The 19156-nt window shown below is 36.6% G+C and overlaps 1 protein-coding gene across 8 annotated transcripts in view; it reads right to left on the bottom strand.

Moving 5' to 3' along the window:
- DISC1 (DISC1 scaffold protein) overlaps positions 1-19156 on the bottom strand; it is a 167687-nt gene that overhangs the window by 12768 nt on the left and 135763 nt on the right. For 7 of the 8 annotated variants that reach the window (XR_005555444.1, XR_005555442.1, XR_005555445.1 and 4 more), the window contains exon 11: positions 17207-17462. Coding sequence is in view for 3 of the 8 variants with exons in the window: in XM_039332880.1 (XP_039188814.1) it covers positions 17207-17462 (256 nt within the window). In the remaining 5 variants the exon portion in view is untranslated. Of the gene's footprint in view, positions 1-17206; positions 17463-19156 lie in introns of those variants that run through there. The other variant, XR_005555446.1, reaches the window with a different exon arrangement.

Genomic DNA, 19156 nt, shown 5'->3' with positions numbered 1-19156 from the left:
AGTAAGTGTTGCTCATTTACAGATTTATAAGGCAACCACTCATGAAATTATTTATTTTCTTGAAAATACACATTGCCAAATGGATTGCTAATGATCAAGAAGCATGTATATCTCAGAATCAATGCTGAATAAAGCTATATATTTAGGAATATGATCTATTCACAACTATTACTTGAACTAAATACTGGATGTTGGTAGGAAACGCTTTCAGCAAAAGCTCATAAATGCACACTTATCAGTGAAAGTAATGAAAATGAGAAACTCCCATCTAATTTCCCCTCTGAGGACTTCACCCAAGTAGAGCCATGATAATTCCAAGTAGGCAATGTTTTATTTATTTTAAATATAGAATCTAAGCTGCAATTCCAGTGTTGATTTATCGAGTGCTTTAGCTGAATCTAACCAAACAGCACCACTATATATGGCTATAGGTCAGATTCCCACTGCAATCCCAGTAGAGACAGCCAAAACTGATTTGAAAATATTAGTTGCTATAAACAAAATTAGACATTGTGAAAGTTGTGACCTTTCGAAAGTCTGCTATCTTCATATCTTCTCTCTACCAAGTCCAAATCACAATACTTGAGCATACGGTTTAAATCTCAAATTATACAAGCATATATAAACTATATGCAAATCTCTGCTATCTATGCAGTTTTCTGGATGATTTGAGGAACTGGGTGTGTCTTCACCATGAATATATCTACTTTGATCTTTCTTGCTTGCATATTTGTTAAATCAGGTAGAGTTTCTCTCATATGTCATCCAAACCAAAGATTGTGACTTGTTGCTCATTTACAAACTAAGATTTTAAATCATGGCTTTTTCTTACTCATGAACTCCGGCTTCTTCAGGATCTCTGAATAAAATTGCATCCCATTTAAACCTTTCCTATTATTATTTTTTTGTTTTAAAAAGGGTGCTAACAACAAAGGTACAGAGTGGAAACAAACAAACTACATGTATAAATGCTTAATTTATATAATCATTTTGTATTCTTGATCAAGCATTTTGTGCAAATTCAGCCATTATAGCTCCACTAAGAACTGACAGGAATATAAAATATTTTTCATATACATATGAAAAATATCATATACAAGCAAATAAAAATAAAAAATAAAAATGTGTATACTGAAACTGTTATTTCAAATTTAATTAGAAACAAAATGTAGGCATATTAGGAGAAATAATAATAATATAGATACATGCACACATATACACATATCTGTTTTTTTAAGAAATGCAATTAAAAATATAACGTATAATTAATTATGACCTTGGCCTGGAATGTGTGACTTATTAGGTTGGGGGGGGGGAATGTTATCTCAGTTTCCTCCTGAATATTATTTCTTCCCATCTGCTCTCTTTCTCTCTCCCTCCCTCACCCCATAATAATCATTTTGTGTATAAATAGAAGTCCCAAGTCCAGATCAAGAGGGGGAATCCTACTTTTGGTACCACCCACCCCACCCTCTGCAAATTAAAATTAACCAAATGCAACCTATTTAATGGAATGTGGAATTTTTTTTCTTGTGGAAGTACTTTTGCTGTCAGAATTTCATATTTTTAATAACTGGAGCTAAACACCTTTTTAAATCAGAATCATTATTTTATTTATTTCCAAAGTTTGACTGATTTAACCAAAGAAATTAATAGACCAGAGCTGATACAAAATAGAGCATAGCTCAAATTAAAAGTTAATCATTTGTCTTTATGTCGTCCCTATCAGTCATCCTCTTTAAAAGCAACATAAAACCTTCTCACTTTAACTTCAAAAATAGGTAACTAAAATGCCTCTCAGCGGGTCCTATGCTTGTTAATGTCAATGCAATATTTTTTTATCTGCCTGATCTACTAATTATATAAAAAAGCTAGTGGCACTGAAACTACAGTATTTTAAGTATTTCCCAGGTGGAATTCTGCTACGCAGTCAGTGTATGTTCCAAAAACTTCCTTGTCAGTATGTTAGCCAAGTGACAGTCTAAAACTGTTACTGTTACAAGCAACTAGCTGTCATTCTGGAAACGTCTCTAGACTCTTCTGTTAATTAAAAATAATATTTTTAAACCAAACATTCTGAGGATGCAAAACTCTGCTTCCATGAAGGAGCCTAATATACCTTAGTACAGCTGAATCCCTATTTTATGAGCATGGCAGGTTTTCAGACCTTCTAAATTTTACAACATTTATTTAGTTAGTTAGTTACTTACTTGGTTGGTTGGTTGATTGATTAGATGCCATCTTGCTGGGAGATGGCAGAAAAACTTTGTTTATAGCAAAAGGAAACTGCTATCTTCATTTCACAAAATAGTTAATTTTTTTAAATCCCAGACCAGCTGGTTCCAAGTTACATTTTAATTAGTCCCAATCCTGAAGGTCAGTTAATGGCAGAGTGGGTAGAATGGGAGGAAATGACACTAATTTAGGATGGAGGCAGAGTTTAGAAACATATACATATAAGAATCTGGGGGAAGGAAGGAAGGAAGGAAGGAAGGAAGGAAGGAAGGAAGGAAGGAAGGAAGGAAGGAAGGAAGGAAGGAAGGAAGGAAGGAAGGAAAGAAGGAAGGACATTTGAAGTAGCAGGCCAAGAAGACCCTCCTCATCCCCCATCGGATAGACACTTATGAAGGAGAAGTAAAGGAGCATGGAGCAAGAGGCTTTGGGCAAAAAAGGATGACAGCAAAATATGGAGCCCATATTCTAGGTAAGATAAGAATACTGAAGAGAAATATTAGAACAGAAGGAAATGAGGTTAAAGGAAGATAAAAATAACATATTGAAACTGCCTAGAAACAATATTCTAGAATGAAAGAAATATTTCTCAGGAGAGAATTACAAAGAAGAACCATACACACAGCCATACACACAGAGAGAAATGTGAAATCATCAAGCAGAGTTTTGAAACAGTCGAGGGTTACAAAATCAGATAATTGAGAGAGTAAGAGAAATCCAAGGAGTTCACTGTTGCTTCACTGACTACAGCAAGGTCTGTCTATTAAAGGCTAATAAGCGTGCCAGAGCACTATTCTTCCGAGGAATCTTTACAATGAGCAAGAAACCACGGTACTCAAGGAACTGATCTGATATTTCTAATAGCGATATTGGTTGTGAAAGCTGAGCACAGATAGGAAAGAAGCTATAGTCCTTCAAATTATACATTTAAAAAAGTTTTCTATGAGTACTATTGAATGTAATGAAAACCAGTGAATCTGATCTGGGCCAAATAAAAGCTAACTGCTTCCTTGATCAGCAAGATGATCACATTTTGGGGGAAAGTGAGGCAAGCAGATGATGGACTAGGAAAAATCATTATGTTTGACAATGTTAAAAAAAATAGAAAAGGGGGAGACAACAGATAATGCTGATACATTCAAATAAATTATTGGCCATATAATATTGCTTAAGATAGGTTAGGATATTAAGCATTCATCCAGTCCTTACATTGTATGTTGTAGATGCAATGTCTAGAAGCCATAGCACTTTCACAAATACAACTGAAAATATGGATCAGATATAATAAAAAAGGACCAATTAGAGAACCCACAGAACCATCAATAACATTTTTAAAGGAATCCAGTTTACTAGAGAAGAAGAAAACAACAACTCGCTACCCTTCCTGGACATCCTGATCAGGAGAGATCACCAGGGCAAAGTAGAAAGGCAAGTGAAAAGCAAGTCTACAGAAAAACCACCCATACTAACCAGGTGCTCCACTGCCAAAGCAACAACCCAACCTCCCACAAGAGAAGCTGCATAAGGACTCTATTTAGATGAGTCCAAACACACAGCAGCAACCCAAAAGAGAAGAAAAAGGAAATAAAGCATCTATTCAATACATTCCAACAAAATGGATACCCATGCAACTTTATCAAAAAGTCCCTTACCACTCAACCCAATACAGCACAACCAACACAAACCATAAAAAAATTACAGTGCTATACATATCTCAGAAAATGCCAATAGATTACTACAACCATATGGAATCAGCATAGCACACAAGCCAACTAAAGCCCTTCAAAACATCCTAAGCAGACCAAAAGTTCGAACAACCCCAGAAGGAAAAAAACAGGACAACATACAATTAAGGACTGCAACAACCTCTATGTAGGACAAACAAGCAGAAGTCGGTAGAACACATCCACAAAGACCAAATAGCAGTCAGAAGACCTGATGAAAATTCTTTAAGTTCACAACATATAGACAGATTTAACCAGAATATAAATTGACAGCAAACAGCAAACTCCTTACTAGCACTGATGATCTTACCTAGTTAGGGTAATGAAACATTTGCAAGAAAACAAGTTCAGAGAGCACCAAGGACCCCTCATTTCAACCCTCATTTCAACCCTGAACTACAAATATTCTCCTTCATTGGTAGATTTAACCATAGTTTCAATTGGGAAAATGTGACCATCCTAGACCAAGCCCAGTCCAAAAATGCCAGGGAATTTCTAGAAGCCTGGCACTCTGAGAAATCAGCCATCAATAGACCCATAGACATTAACAACATCTATAGACTATGCAAAAGCTGTGATCACCCAGCCCACAAAGGAACAAAAAGACCCAAGCACCCGGATCAGCATAGATTAACTCCAAGGTTAACATCAGACCAACAATCAAGTAAACAATACCCAGTCAAGAAACTGCCAAAGAAGCTAACAGCAAACAGCCCAGCTAAAGAATCTCTAAGATCACCCCTTCCAACACTGACAGGCAAGCCACTAGAATATAAACTGACAGTAAACTGCACTCCTTTCTAGCAGTGATGATGTTACCTAGTTTGGTAATAAAACGTCTGCAAGAAAACAAGCAAGCTCAGAGAGCACGAAGAACCCCTCATGTCAACCCTGAGCTACAAATATTCCCCTTTATGGAATTTTCTACCTATAAGATACAGGCTTACTTGTCTTATCTAATTGCTTATAGCATTTTGAATTGCTGAAATGGTGAGTAGGGTTCTTCTTATATCAGGGGTGTCAAACTGCTGGCCCATGGACTGGATGCGTCACGCCAAAACCGCGCCCACCCCATTGCCGGCAAAGGGAAAAAAGTTGCGATATGTCGTGACACATCACATGATGTCACGAGTTTGACACTGGTGTCTTATATTATTAAAATAGATGACCAAACTAACCAAACTACTGAAAAATACTAATTAGATTTCAAACCTATCAGGTGTAGAATTGGGTAATTTTCTAGGGAGGGGGAAGCTTTTTCATAGATCATTCAAAAAACTATTCATAAATATATGGCATTGTATGCCCCCCCCAAAATCTTATAATTCTTCATATCTATATAAATCCTTTATTTACTGAACAAGAAGTGAAGTGCTGTAGCAGTATAAACATTGTTCAAGTTGTGGTTTATAAATTTTATGTTAAGAAAAACATTTTGAATATAAGAAGCCTCTCCCAGAAAAGTTAAGCAGATTTCCTATTTATGATAAAATTTATTTGTGTCTGTTCAGTGTCACATATATTACAGTGTGACAGTCCAGTTTGTTTTCTGATGGGAACTTCACAGGTTCCATTAGGCTTTTGAGCACCCCTACTGCTTTTGATGAGCATCATAAGTGGGGTGCAAGTTTACTTCCTGGAGACCATATGCTATATCTCCTGGTGTTTGAAACAACCCCTATTCTCTTGGCAACTGTCACTACTAATGGCTGGGCATTATCTATGAACAATTATCTATTTTTTTCTGGAAACGGTGTTTCCATTATTTGGAAAAGATATTGTATGATTGTCTTATAATTCAGCAAATTCAGATATATTGATCCTTGGTCTTCTCACTTTAATTTTCTTGTATAATTTAATTACTTTTACCCTGAATATTTTACTCCTTATATTACACCTTTCCACAATGAGAACAGATGAGCTTATTTCAGTGTGAGTAGACTATCAAGAGTAAAAAAAACCACGTGTGTTCTCATCCTACCACTGAACAAACATTTTATTGATTCTAAGAAAATGTCATTTCATGCTGACCTTCCTGTTTATAAAAGCTCATGGAATCAGTGAAAAAATATTTTTCTAGCTGAGTATACTAAGTATAGAGCATCTTAGTATTTATGAATGTAGGTAACAAGCATTTATTCATGTTGAAGTTAGGGGATTTAAGCTCTATGACAGTATTTATGAATGTAACGGGGAAAAATTCTCCAAATATGTAGCTTAATATGGCTTTCTGGACCATTAAAATTATTTAACAAAGTCATTGAAGAATAAAACTATTTAACAAAATAGTAATTAGATAGCAATAAATAATTTTATCACAGTTATTAACATCAGTAGTGTACCATCCTACTTTAGCAAGAAAAATGCATGCTACTCTATTAAAGATGTAAAATATCGCACTTTTCAATAACAACAATAAGAGAAAAAAGTTCCTGGTTGATCTTCATATATAGCAGTGGTTCTCAACCTTTTTAATGCCGCGATCCCCAAGTGGTCGTAAGTCGAGGACTACTCAACCAGTTGTAAGTCGAGGACTACTCAACTGGTGCAGCACCATTTGCAGAATGGGATTTTGGCGGGCTCAGCAGGGCAGAGACAGCGTGGACAATTCCTATTGGCTTTTGAAAGCCAATAGAATTAGACTCTATTCAAGAGAGTTTATTCTATTGGCTTTCAAAAGCCAATAGAATAAAAGGGAGTATCACAGCTAAGGAAAAGGGGGAAAAATGGCGGACTGCGTTGTTTGGCGACCCCCATGAAATGGTCGTTCGACCCCAAATGGGGTCCCGACCCACAGGTTGAGAACCACTGATATATAGCTAGGATCAAACATCTTCATTACTATTAAGTTTGTGAGCTGATGATTAAAAAGCACAATAAAATACATCTTGTTTGTGAGCTTGTTTTTTTTTTCTTGCAAACATTTCATTACCCAAACTAGGTAACATCATCGCCAGCATCTTGTTCTGAGAAAATTTGCCTCAATCTATTTCAGATCTACACTAGGATTATATTTACAATCCTAGGCTGATAAAATGTGTAACTATATTGAAGAATAGGAAAAAGGACAGGAACTTTCCCAACAGATATACAATGCATTGTTCTCATCTAAATGAGAGTTTTTCACATATTTACAAAATACAGAACCTGATACTTTAAAAACTAAACTATTTTTTTTAAAAAAAAAAAAAATAGAACCACCAGGGCTCCTAATCAAGAGACAAAACTCTAAAGATAGAAAATTAACTGCATTCAAGTAATTTTTTTTTTGGCCATAATCAAATTCTTATAGAATCCTAGAGTTCTTTAGAAAAAAATGAAAAACTCCTGCTCTAAATTACAGTGTTTTGATATTGCTTTTAAATAAATAATTTTGCTTATTTCTAATATACAGAAATAACAAATTACACATTTTAACAAATTATAGGTTTAACAAATTATGCAGACATTTCTGTATTGAGATTTTTACAGTTCTTTAACTGTCTTGTTCTCTCTCTCCCTGAGTCACATACTGTAGATGTTCCTATTAGATTACGGGTGTCATATCACGACATATCACAACTTTTTTTGCATTGCCGGAGTTGGGGTGGGCGCAGACTTTGCATGATGCAACCGGCCTGGAGGCCGGCAGTTTGACACCCCTGTATTAGATCGTTAGCTGCAGAATGTTCCTACAGCTATGGCCACATAAGACACCAACAATGTTCAACAATCATTACAACTTCCTGCATTCCTAAACCTTCTTTCTTTGTATATAGCTGTATGTTCGTCAAAAGGTCTCAGGTGTCTTAATTAGGCAGGAAGTTTTTTTGAGATCTAGGATACCATTTTTCTAGTGCTGCCAAAAAGAAAACTTGAGATCATTTTATAATATTTGTATCTATCAGTTTGTCTCATCCTGCCATAAACCACTCATGTCAATTTATCTAAATACAAGTAGCTTGAGATGGTGCTGGAATAACAAGATCTGATTTGTTTGTTCAGAAAAAAAATAATGGGTTATCCTATGCTTAATTAAAACAGAATGGAAACACAACAAAACAAGTTAAGAAATACAAATTTCTATAATGTTCATTTTATCCAAATTTTCTAGTTATTTCCAGCACTGAAGCTATAAGCTATGCCGTGCAGGGCCACCCAAGACGGACAGGTCATAGCAGAGAGTTCTGACAAAATGTGATCCACTGGAGAAGGAAATGGCAAACCACTCCAGTATCTTTGCCATGAAAACCCCATGGACAGTACTAAAAGGCAAAAAGATATGACGCTGGAAGATGAGCCCCTCAGGTCGGAAGGTGTTGAAGCAGTAGGTGTGAACTTAAATGGACTCCAGAAAATGGTAGAGGACAGGAAGACCTGGAGGAACGTTGTCCATGGGGTCGTGATGGGTCGGACACGACTTCGCAATTAACAACAACAACAATAAATTGGAAATGGTCAACAGGAAGAATACCCTCAGGAAAGGTAGTGTTGCATTGTACTGTATACAGTATCTATTTTATTGAAGTTAAAAATCTTAATACGCTGTCCCAAGTCAAGTCCTTTTCAAGGAGATACTGTATTTAATCATCATCCACAGTATGATTATGATTAATAGATCATTAAATGCCCAACTCCCTTTACAATGCAGTGGTACCTTGATACTCATCGTTAATTGATTCCAGGAGGCATGAAGAGTACCAAAAATGATGAGTACCAAACAAAGTTTTCCCATAAGGAATAATGTAGTGAGTTATAAGACAGCCGACACTGACAAGTTCTAGCTTATGCACTGAGTACTAAATAAATGATAGGTACAGGGACAAGATTTTTGCAGTCAAAATGCACTGAGTACCAAATTCAATGAGTTTCAAAGCAGTTGAGTTCCAAGGCACCACTGTATAGGACAGTGGTTCTCAACCTGTGGGTTGGGACCCCATTTGGGGTCGAACGACCATTTCATGGGGGTCGCCAAACCATGCTGTCCGCCATTTTTTTCCCTTTTCCCTAGCTGTCCTACTCTCTCTTATTGGTGGCCACACCCACTTGGGGGTCACCACAACATGGGGAACTGTATTATGGGGTCACGGCATTAGAAAGGTTGAGAACCACTGGTATAGGATTTCTCTTCTTTTCCTCTTAGTAAAGAAAGCAAAACATAGAGTCTCAATACAATTCTTTGCACTATAAATATAGAATTCAATGAATTTTAAAATAGAAGTATATGATTTCCTAAAGACATTGCCCTTCATATACTGTATATCAAATCCCAGGTCTAAGGGCTATGTTAATTTATAGCAGGGGTCTTCAATCTTGGCCCTTTTATGACTTGTGGACTTCAACTCCCAGAATTCCTCAGCCAGGCATGCTGGCTGAGGAATTCTGGGAGTTGAAGTCCACAAGTCATAAAAGGGCCAAGTTTGAAGACCCCTGGTCTATTGAAATCTTCCGTAGTATGCTGACAACAGCACTACAATTAGTTAAAACAACTAACTATTGCAACACACAATGCATCATTCTCTACAGAGAGGAATGAAAGCCACAACCAATCCTTTAGCGATTCTAGGCCTATTTAAGGCCATCTCTTTTATCATATTTTTTTAATTTAAATTTTATTAAAAGTGTTAAAGTGAACATAAAACTAACACAAATTAATGCAGAATAAAGGGAACAAAGAAAGAGAAAAAGGAAAAAAAGAGAAGTGCAAAGAGAAAGGATAAAAGAAATAGAAGCCAAAAATCTTTGGATGCAAACACATACATTAATGCAGAAAATTTTTTAAAAAACTAAAGTACAATTGAAACCAGAGTTTTTTCTTTGGGGACTAATGGATTAGCAACAAGAAAAAAAATGTGGAACTTTGTTTCATGACAACTGCAACATTATTATATGCTCAAAAGTGGAAAGCTTCAACACTGCCCACAATGGAGGAATGATTGGTGAAGACGATGGAACTTGCAGAGCTGGTTAAACTAACTTCTTTGATTAGAGAAAAGATCTCTACATTTAGGGCTGATTGGAAACCCTTTATAGACTTTTTGCATGAAACAGTAAAAAAAAATTCACTTAGGACTTGTGATTTTGATGATGGGATAATAGAAAATGGCAAGCTTCTTTTCCTATGATTTTTGTAATCATAGAATGAGAAATAGCTTTGTAATCATACTTGTATTTGCTGCAAAGGAAATTGGAATCTATCTCTTTTTTTTCTCAGGAATGAAAACTGAGTAGTCATGCTGAAACATACTATGCAGCACAGTTACTCAATCACTACTCTTCTTGCCTGCCTCCCCCTGCCCCCTGCATAACTTTGGGTTTACTTTCTTAAATTATCAGAAAATATTTTCCTAAAAAATGTTTTATGATGACAATGAAGGAAGAGGGGCAGGCAAATCAATGATCATAATATTAATATTCGTACATATTTGTAAAAAGTTCAATTCTCCTTACGTGCCCTCAAATTCAGTAAAAGATAAAAACAAAATAGTTACAAATCCCATCAAAGATGCAACAACATTGATAATACTGGTATCAGGATAACATTCTGTTTTGTGGACACTCAAATATTGTAATAAGTTTCCTATATTATAAAGATTAGATTATGATTTCCTGCCTCTTTATGGCACAAGATTGAAGGAAACTGTGTTACACACGTTTTATGGCTTAAAGAGACTTCTTTTCACTTAGTGAAATGGGAATTGTTAAATAATCATTATATTTTTCAATAACTAACATCAACAAAATAAATTTTTGGAGTATATCTTAACTAAAATTTAGTTTATTTTTTAAAAAAATAATAAAATGGAAACAGTACCTTCCATTTTGGTTATCTCTTCTATTTTTATCTGTATTGCAAAATGCCAAAAATGATTGCCAATGGGACAAATTAATTCCCAATAACGGGGGAAGGATATTTTCCCATTTCCACAAAAATTCTGTGGAGGATTAATTTTAGTAAATCCTCCCATTTTGTGGTTTATCAGATTCTAAATCTCTTGGAGAAGCACTATTCCCAGTACAGTATGTCCTTCTTTGGGCAAATGTTTCTTTTCATTTTTTTCAGCTTCTCAGTTTTGCAAATCTGCAAATTATAAATAGAATGAGGGAGAAGGAAATTGGCTCACCTTAGGGAAAAAAGTCAAATTCCCCAGCATCAATTCTCCAACCTTCATAATTAGCAGTTGCTAGCTATCAAAACAGAATAAAAATATGCTCGTAGATTCTAATTATAATTCCAAATTAGTTGAAGATATTTTTGTACAGTTTTCATTTAACATATTTATGAATTTTCATGCACTTTTTTGCCACAAATGTACATATTTGTAATTTTACCTAATATACAGTTTTTGCCAGAAATTTCCCCTACTGCAAAATTTTTGGTAGACTATTGGCATGCATTATTTGTAGGTATATATGCATGTAAGATTTCGCTAATATTTATTTTATCTTTAATTGACAAATGATATTGCAGTTTGGCTACCTATGAAGTTGCAATTAAGTGTGATTATTGTAATTATTTTTCCATTATTTCAAAAATGTGATATTATCTAAGTTTCTGTACAAATAGAAACTAAACAATTTGTCCCTTATTCCTTCTCCAACCCTGTATCTCTGCAAAAACAGTGACTACAACATTTAAAACATTCCTAAAGGTGCACTACAGTTTCCTACAGATGTTTTCAGGAAGTATCTATATGTAAAATCACAAGAACATGTCAAGTTTATATCATCTTTTTGCATTTTTAGACTTTCTTCTCATGGACATGCTCCTTTAGATTCCTCAGGGATTTCTTGGAAAGCATTGTTAAGGATGGGTAATGATAATGAAAAAGAGTCAAAACATTTCTCATTAAATAGTAAAATATTTAGACAAAAATGAATATTTTGGGGCAGGGAATCATGTTCATTTGCAAATTCCTGGAACCATTCTCTTACAGCCTCTAAATGAGAAAGTCAAACAGAATATCAAGGACTTTTGCAAGGGGAATAGTTAATTATCTAATCATAAAGCGCCTGATTTTAGGATATCAGGGAATTCTTAAAATGTTCTCAACGTAAGATGAACCCTCAGTACAAAATAAACTGATGCATCCATGTTGGAGAGCTCCAGTCATGTATATATGCTATACTGTATATCCTCTACAAAATAAGCATGATCCGGAAAAATATCATGGAAAAATGGAAATGGAAAATGTGTAATGTATATATCCTTCTATGTACATTTTTTTATCTTTAGTATAAAACTTGCCCAGCTTTTTCATTTGATGGCAATCAAAGCACTTGGGAAGGTTAAATCCCCCAGCATGACTTCTCTAGTCCCTGCAATTAGTAGGTGTTAACTATACACAGAGATATGTACTCTGCAGGAGATCCTGACTGCAGATTTCCACCACCTGTCTAATTAGATTTCTGGGATCCAAATGCATGCATATAATTTTTCATTATCTAAGAATGGTAAATTAGTTATCCTATCATATTATGAAGATAGAAACTAAGCACACTGAAATGATATCAGCAATGTAATTATTTTCAGAAAGAAAGCTGTTCAGGTCAAACCTGAAGCAAATTATTTCTGAGAAGCTTTTCAGAAAGATGCCAGTCTCCTCTATACAGAAGAAAATTTTAAGACAGAAAATACTCTGAACCAACCCAACTGCCTGAAATGATTTTTTCTGGGGTCCATATTTGTCCCAAAGAAATGTGTAATTTCATCTTTCCTGAATGGGTGATCTTTTTATCTTGAAAGGAATGAGGGACAAAACAAAAGAACCAGACATGCATCTCTGGTAGAGGGTTTCATACTTTCAAATTGATTTAGAAGACATGCTTTGGACCTTGTGCAAGCACAGCAGCTTTCTGCTATTTATTGAATGCAGCCTGTGAGGTTTTTTTTAAGCTTCTACTGGTACATGAGCTTGAATAAAAGTGCCATTGCTTTAGCTGAAGCCTTAAAAAGTCATCCTGCTTTCATAGATATAGTTTAGGAGAAAGATGCTGTGCTTGCACATGTAGGAATTTTGAAGTACTGGTTTTGAATCATTTAAAGAAGGTTAATTGTTCTTCTTGAATAAGAAAAAAACATATTCGCTGGGTCGCACACAATTCTAAACTATAATGAATGAGTTTTCATATGCTAGGTCAGTGGTTCTCAACCTTTTTAATGCTGCGACCCCCAACCGGTCGTAAGCTGAGGACTAAACCGGTCGTAAGTCGAGGACTAAACCAGTCATAAGTCGAGGACTAAACCAGTTATAAGACGAGGACTACCCAACTGGTCGTAAGTCGAGGACTTTCCCTGCCCGGGAGCACTGCACATGCATGGTGCCGCCCCCTGCGCCGGCCGAGGTGTAGCTGGCAAGCGGCAGAGACGGAGCAGGCTGACCACTGGCTGGGCCACCAGCTGGCCCAGCCCAAGGGAGGTAAGGCACCCGCTGGAAAAGGGAAAAAAATGGCGGACAGCCTTGCTTGGCGACCCCCGTGAAATGGTCGATCGACCCCAAATGGGGTCGCGACCCATAGGTTGAGAACCGCTGTGCTAGGTCCTAAGCAAAATACACTACAACTTTACACTACAGTATTAAGGCCATTCTGAATATGTCTGCTTATGATTGCAAAATTGGATGCTTTCTTTTGTATTCAATACTGATCCGCTTCTTCTCTATCTCACTTTACCAGGAATTACAGACCACAAAAACCTCGTTGGAAAACCCAACTACTGCTATTTTCTCCTGTTTTTGGCTCCCAGAATGCTTGCAATGTGTTCTTTCATGTTCCATCAATAGACACTTTTTATTTTATTTATTCACCAAGGAGCAGGGTGTACTTAGGGTGTATGGAGGTGCTAACAGGGTTGGAGGATAGCAAGCCTGCATTCAAGATCCTAGTGGGTTGAGCTCCCGTCCTTAACTCCAGTTTCTGCTGGAGACATGAAAGGAATTTCCAACTGGGCATCCCCCAGGCAATGGTGATGTCACCAGCTAATTCTTTCAACCAGGAAGTGCTTTGGTGCTTCCAAAATGAGTGTGATGCGATTTATTTGTATTTATATAGCTGCCCTCTGGGTGATACACAATAAAGCAATAATATAGAACACAATCAACAATTTTTTAAAATGTTAATACAATTTTAAAAAGACAAGGAGAGAGTTAGAAATATTAACAATAATAGAGCTCCCTCCACAATTCTTCATTCCCTTGGAACCCAAGTCTGATGACACAGCTAAGTCTTAAGGGACTTGTGAAATGCTAACAGAGACGGAGCATTGTATTCCACAAGGCAGGTGCCATGCAGAAAATGCCCATCATCCTAGGTATTGCCATATTTATTTATTTGGCATATGGGACCAGCAATGTACCTCTTCCGCTAGATCTGATGGGTCAGACAGATGTAATCAGGAAGAGGTAGTCATCTAACCTGGCCCCATGCCATGAAGGGCTTTGAATTGGACTCAGAAGGAAACTGGCAACCAATGCAGCTGACCAAGTAGAGGTGTAATGTATATCTTTTCAGAGCACACATAACTGCTCATATCATTGCAATTGGCACCAGCTGAAGTTTCTGGATACTCTTCAATAACAACCCCCTGAAGAGCACATTACAATAGTCCATCTGGCTGGTGACTAGGGCATGAGTGACTAGGAGCAGAGCTTCCCAATCTAGGAATGGGCACTATTGGAGCACAACCCAAAACTGTACAAAGGTGCTAACAGCCAAAACTGCCACCTACTCTTCAAGCAGGAGTTGCAAGCCTAAAAGAATCCTCAAGTTGCACACTAGGTCTGTCTGAGGCAGTGTATCCTGATCGAGAGTCATAGCAGGCAATATCAACAGCTGCAATTAATACAGTAGATGAAAATGTCCCATGTGCATCTTATGGAATCAGGGCTCCATTCGAGAAAGGAGATCTCCTGTCTTGCTTATTGGAATTACCACACAGCAGACAGAGAATATGAAACCATCTCCACTGTACCATTTAAAGTTGTGTGAGAAAAGGAAGTCAACAACTTCACTGCACAGGGGTGACACCATTAAAGAGTATTTGAAGACTGATTGGATAGCCTCTCCTGCCCTCTCAGAGGCTGACAACTGTTATGGCTGTGGTTGCCATAAAAGAACAATGATATAGTTCTTAGCCATGTTTATCTAAGTGTTTATCTAAGTGGGGAGCCTTTACTTTCTGAGGGAAGCCCAATAAAGTTGCCAAATTCTGTTTTGCTGAAACGCTGAAATTAGGCTTCTGCTTGCAATTTGATTCAGAATAAATTTATCAGAGAGTTGAGAAATTCTTAATGTATTTGTGGCTTGCCTTCTCATAAATTTCAAGTAATCACTAATATGTAATAAGACACCATTATATCATTCAGAGTTCATTTGCATTAGCTATATGTGTAGTTGATTAAGTATTCATTTAATTTTGGGAAAGACAGTAAGTTACCAGTAACAAATAGCCTTGAAGACTAGCTTTGGTAAAATAAATTACCTCCCACAACAATTCAGAACTTTTTACCCATATTATTGAGTAAAATAATTATAGCTTAAAAAAAGAAAAGTGAACAATTGGCCTGAGTGTACTGAGTACACTTTTTTGACCTTAACTCCCTTGATTTGTGGTTCTCTCTATTCTCCTCAGTCTGAGGCAGCGAAGAGCTGACACTTTTTCATCATTTTAAATAAATGATAAATGCACAACATTAGATCCATCCAAAGACTCACTTTCTCAGACTTGTAGTTTTCACTGCACCAGATAAGTTTCTCCCTAAGAAGGTCTTCTTTGAAAGACCAGATCAAATCTACTGTTAGACATCTCAATCTGTACCTTCAAGCCAACCCTGATGCCTGAATTGAGCAAACCCATCCTAAATGTATGCCATTTTAGTTTACCTCAGATGGAAGATTTCTCCATGTATAGAATATCCATGGGCATGGACTACAGCATTAATGGATAAACTGACAACTGATATGAAAAATATTAAAATGACTAAGTAATGGGGACTTTTTTCTGAAGAAGTTATTTTTTAATATAGTATGTCAATAAATACTTTTCTTCTTTGGCTCTTTCCATTGCCCAGGAAACATTTTGGAAAGACTGTGGCAGATGAAAGCGGCTACTTTTTCTCCGAATCAGTAATACCGTATATCAAGAACATTGATATACGGAGGTTTCTATCTGAACCACTGTAAAATAAATCCCTGTGATTGAATTTAAATGGGTACTGAGTGGCTCTACAATTCCTTTTCTTTTCTCCCTTGTTATATTCTAATTTTGATATATATGCTGGATATTTGTGTGGAAAAGGTTTCTAGCTTTCTTTTTTTTAAAAAAAAACTTGACATTGACCTTCTGAAGGAGAAAGACCTTGAAAGAATGAAACAGAACTGGCACCTTCACTATTAAAGGCACAGATGCAGTCCTCCAATTTTGCTCATGTTAGACTTGTGCTTTTATTCCAAGCAAATTCAAGATTCAAAAATAAGGGTGTAGTTTAGCCAGGAATCAGAATGCATAGAGGAAACAGGATATTTCGCAGAAGAATGTATACCTTCATTTTAGAAATAAACAGTCCTTTTGTGATACAAGCCAAAATACTTGCAAAATTTTAATTGGCTCATAAATAAGCTTGGGCTACTTCAAGCCAGCCTTGCTTGCTTCTTCTCTCCCTCTCCCCTAATTTATCAGCAGCAAAAAGTGGCATTAAGGAGGGTTCGTATCTTGGCCATATTAGAACTTAAGGCTTCCCAATAAGGAACTTCAGAGCATAAAGATTCAATTATAAATTAAATTTGCCAGGAATTTGGGGTGAAGGGAGCAACTGGGAAACTCTTCAATGGCAAAGAAGGGAAGGCTGGAGGAGAGCTGACTACATGGAAAGCTGAACATAGTGGCTGGTAGAGAAGCATGTGGAATGGCCCTGATTCTGAACTTAGAGTTGTTTGGGTTATCTTATTGCTGTCAACTGAAAGGATAACAAAACAAGCAAAAAAAAATTGCACAAAGAAACCACCTCCGACTTGAGATAACTCACCAAATGCACAGTGTTTGCTTGCCATTAGGATGGCTCCAGGTATAATGATAATCAATGAAAGCCAACATACTGTAATGCATCAAGCATCCCTTTCTCACTTCATCATCTGATTCCAATAAATAATAGACTTCACTTTTTTAGTAGGCTGGCTTGCTTGCAGGCCAAAATGGAACAAACCTCATCAAAACTGAAAAGAATGACTGCTGGAAACAAACTGGAAAACAAAACAAATAAGCAGAAATTTGATACCTCTTTCAGTTCGCAGGGTGTACTTTGGTGTTTCTTTCCAATAAGTTGCTTGGAACTATTAACTGAAAAGTAATTTGACTGTTCCCACTTCGAGGTTAAAAAGGCATGTTCCATATCCTCTACTTCTTCAGTCTGGCTCTCTTCTCCCTCCGAAACATAAGAGCCATTTTTGTTCAGCAGAAATCCATGGATCAACAGCTGACAAGCTTCTAAGTCAATTTCGCATACTCTTTCTAAAAGATGGCTTTTTCTACAGCTGAAAGAAAAGGCAACACAAACATCAATAATTTGCTCAGATAAAAAAGCTCATGTCTCATATAAAATGTCTTGGGTTTTTTTAGGCATTTTGTTTTTACCATTATAAAAACAGTTCTAATAAAGTATTCAGTAGATTTGTTCCCTTATCAGTTTATTATATTTTTACCCCATCTTTATTACTCAATGTGGCAAATATACCTAATACTCCTTCCTCTTCCGGTGTTCCCCCCAACTACAACCTTGTGAGGTGAGTTGGGCAGTCTATGACAATTTGCCATGGCTAACTTGCCACAGCCAACTCGCTGCATGGCAAGAGTTACACTAATATCAAAGAAATGGTGGAAGAGAATCATTACAGAAAGGATGCCAAAAGAGGGACAAAATAAAATGTGAATGGCAAAAATTTAAATATTTATTTATTTTAAATAATTAAATTGTTAAATTGTCCCACAGCGAGTTGATCGTGGCAAGTTGGCCATGGTGAATTGACCATGACAAGTTGCCCTGGTGAGTTGGCTGGAGTGAACTGGCCTATTCCAGAGTTGGGCTGAGAGAATTCACAACATTTAGTTTCACCTTATTCAAATATATATTTCTCTATGCCATGGTTCTGACAGACAGAGACAAATAAAGCAGAACTCCGAGGCTTGCAAGTTCGTCAGAGAACATGTTTATTGATAAAAAGGTATCGGCACGTCAAAAGTGAAACCACATCTGAACAGACACGTAACAATCCCCAATACAAAGAAATCCCACCCCTAAAGCTTTGCAAGCTACTACATTCCCCAATACAACTTCTTGGTGGGCTTTTCACAAAACACCCAGCCTGCAGTCCCGGGAGCAGCCGATGACCTTGGTTCCCAGGGGAGAAAATCTGTTTAGTCTAGCAAAGCACCTGGTAAACCCCCCTCCCTCCATGCTATGTGTCAACTGAAAATGAGTAGAGAAAATGGCATGCAGCCACGCTCATTTTCAAAGTTGACAGTCTATACTCATGCTTCAGAAAAGCATGAAAGCATCCAATTCCAAGAGTAAAAGTACTATGAAGCATGAGTCAGGTCTTTTTGATAGGGAGAATTAAGTAAACACTGGAGTCCATCGTAGATATGCAGGATTTATTATAAAGCCACAGTCCTCTGAAGAAGCCGGTGAGAAGAATGACCCAGTTATTATTATTCAAAAGAATTAGGGATACATAAGAGTAGTAGGAATACTCTAGCTAAATCTTGCTAAAATAACTTAACCTAGTTTCTTAAATGAGCAAATGACAAATATAAATAATTTTGAAGCTAAGGAAGAATGTAATTATATGGAAGTATCAACTTCAATTTGTTTAATATTTGTTAAGGCTCAGTTCCTTATTACAGTTAGTATCTTTTTTTTCTGCAGAATATATATAAATGAAATTTCCTCATTAAGAAAACATGCAGTTGAATTGTTCTGGATATGATTATCTACATGTATCTGAAATTCAGACAAGTTCAAATGTAAGAGTTGGATTTAACAGTTTCAGGACTGCTGAACTGAGTCCTGATGAGTTTGTTCTCCTGTGTTATACCATGCATTTGTGAAGTGGTTGTTTTGTTTCCCTAACATTTTCAAGGCGAAGGGATTCTGCCACTATAGCAATTGTCTTGCTCTTGGAATAGCAATTGGAATAGAGGACTTCTGAAGGGAAGCTGAGTGACTGAT

Source organism: Crotalus tigris, unplaced genomic scaffold (genome assembly GCF_016545835.1).
Source record: "Crotalus tigris isolate CLP2741 ecotype Arizona unplaced genomic scaffold, ASM1654583v1 scf7180000024467.898045, whole genome shotgun sequence".
Classification (NCBI taxonomy): Eukaryota; Metazoa; Chordata; class Lepidosauria; order Squamata; family Viperidae; genus Crotalus; species Crotalus tigris.
Note: the sequence above shows the minus strand (reverse complement) of the source record. Positions and strands in the feature narration are given on the sequence as shown.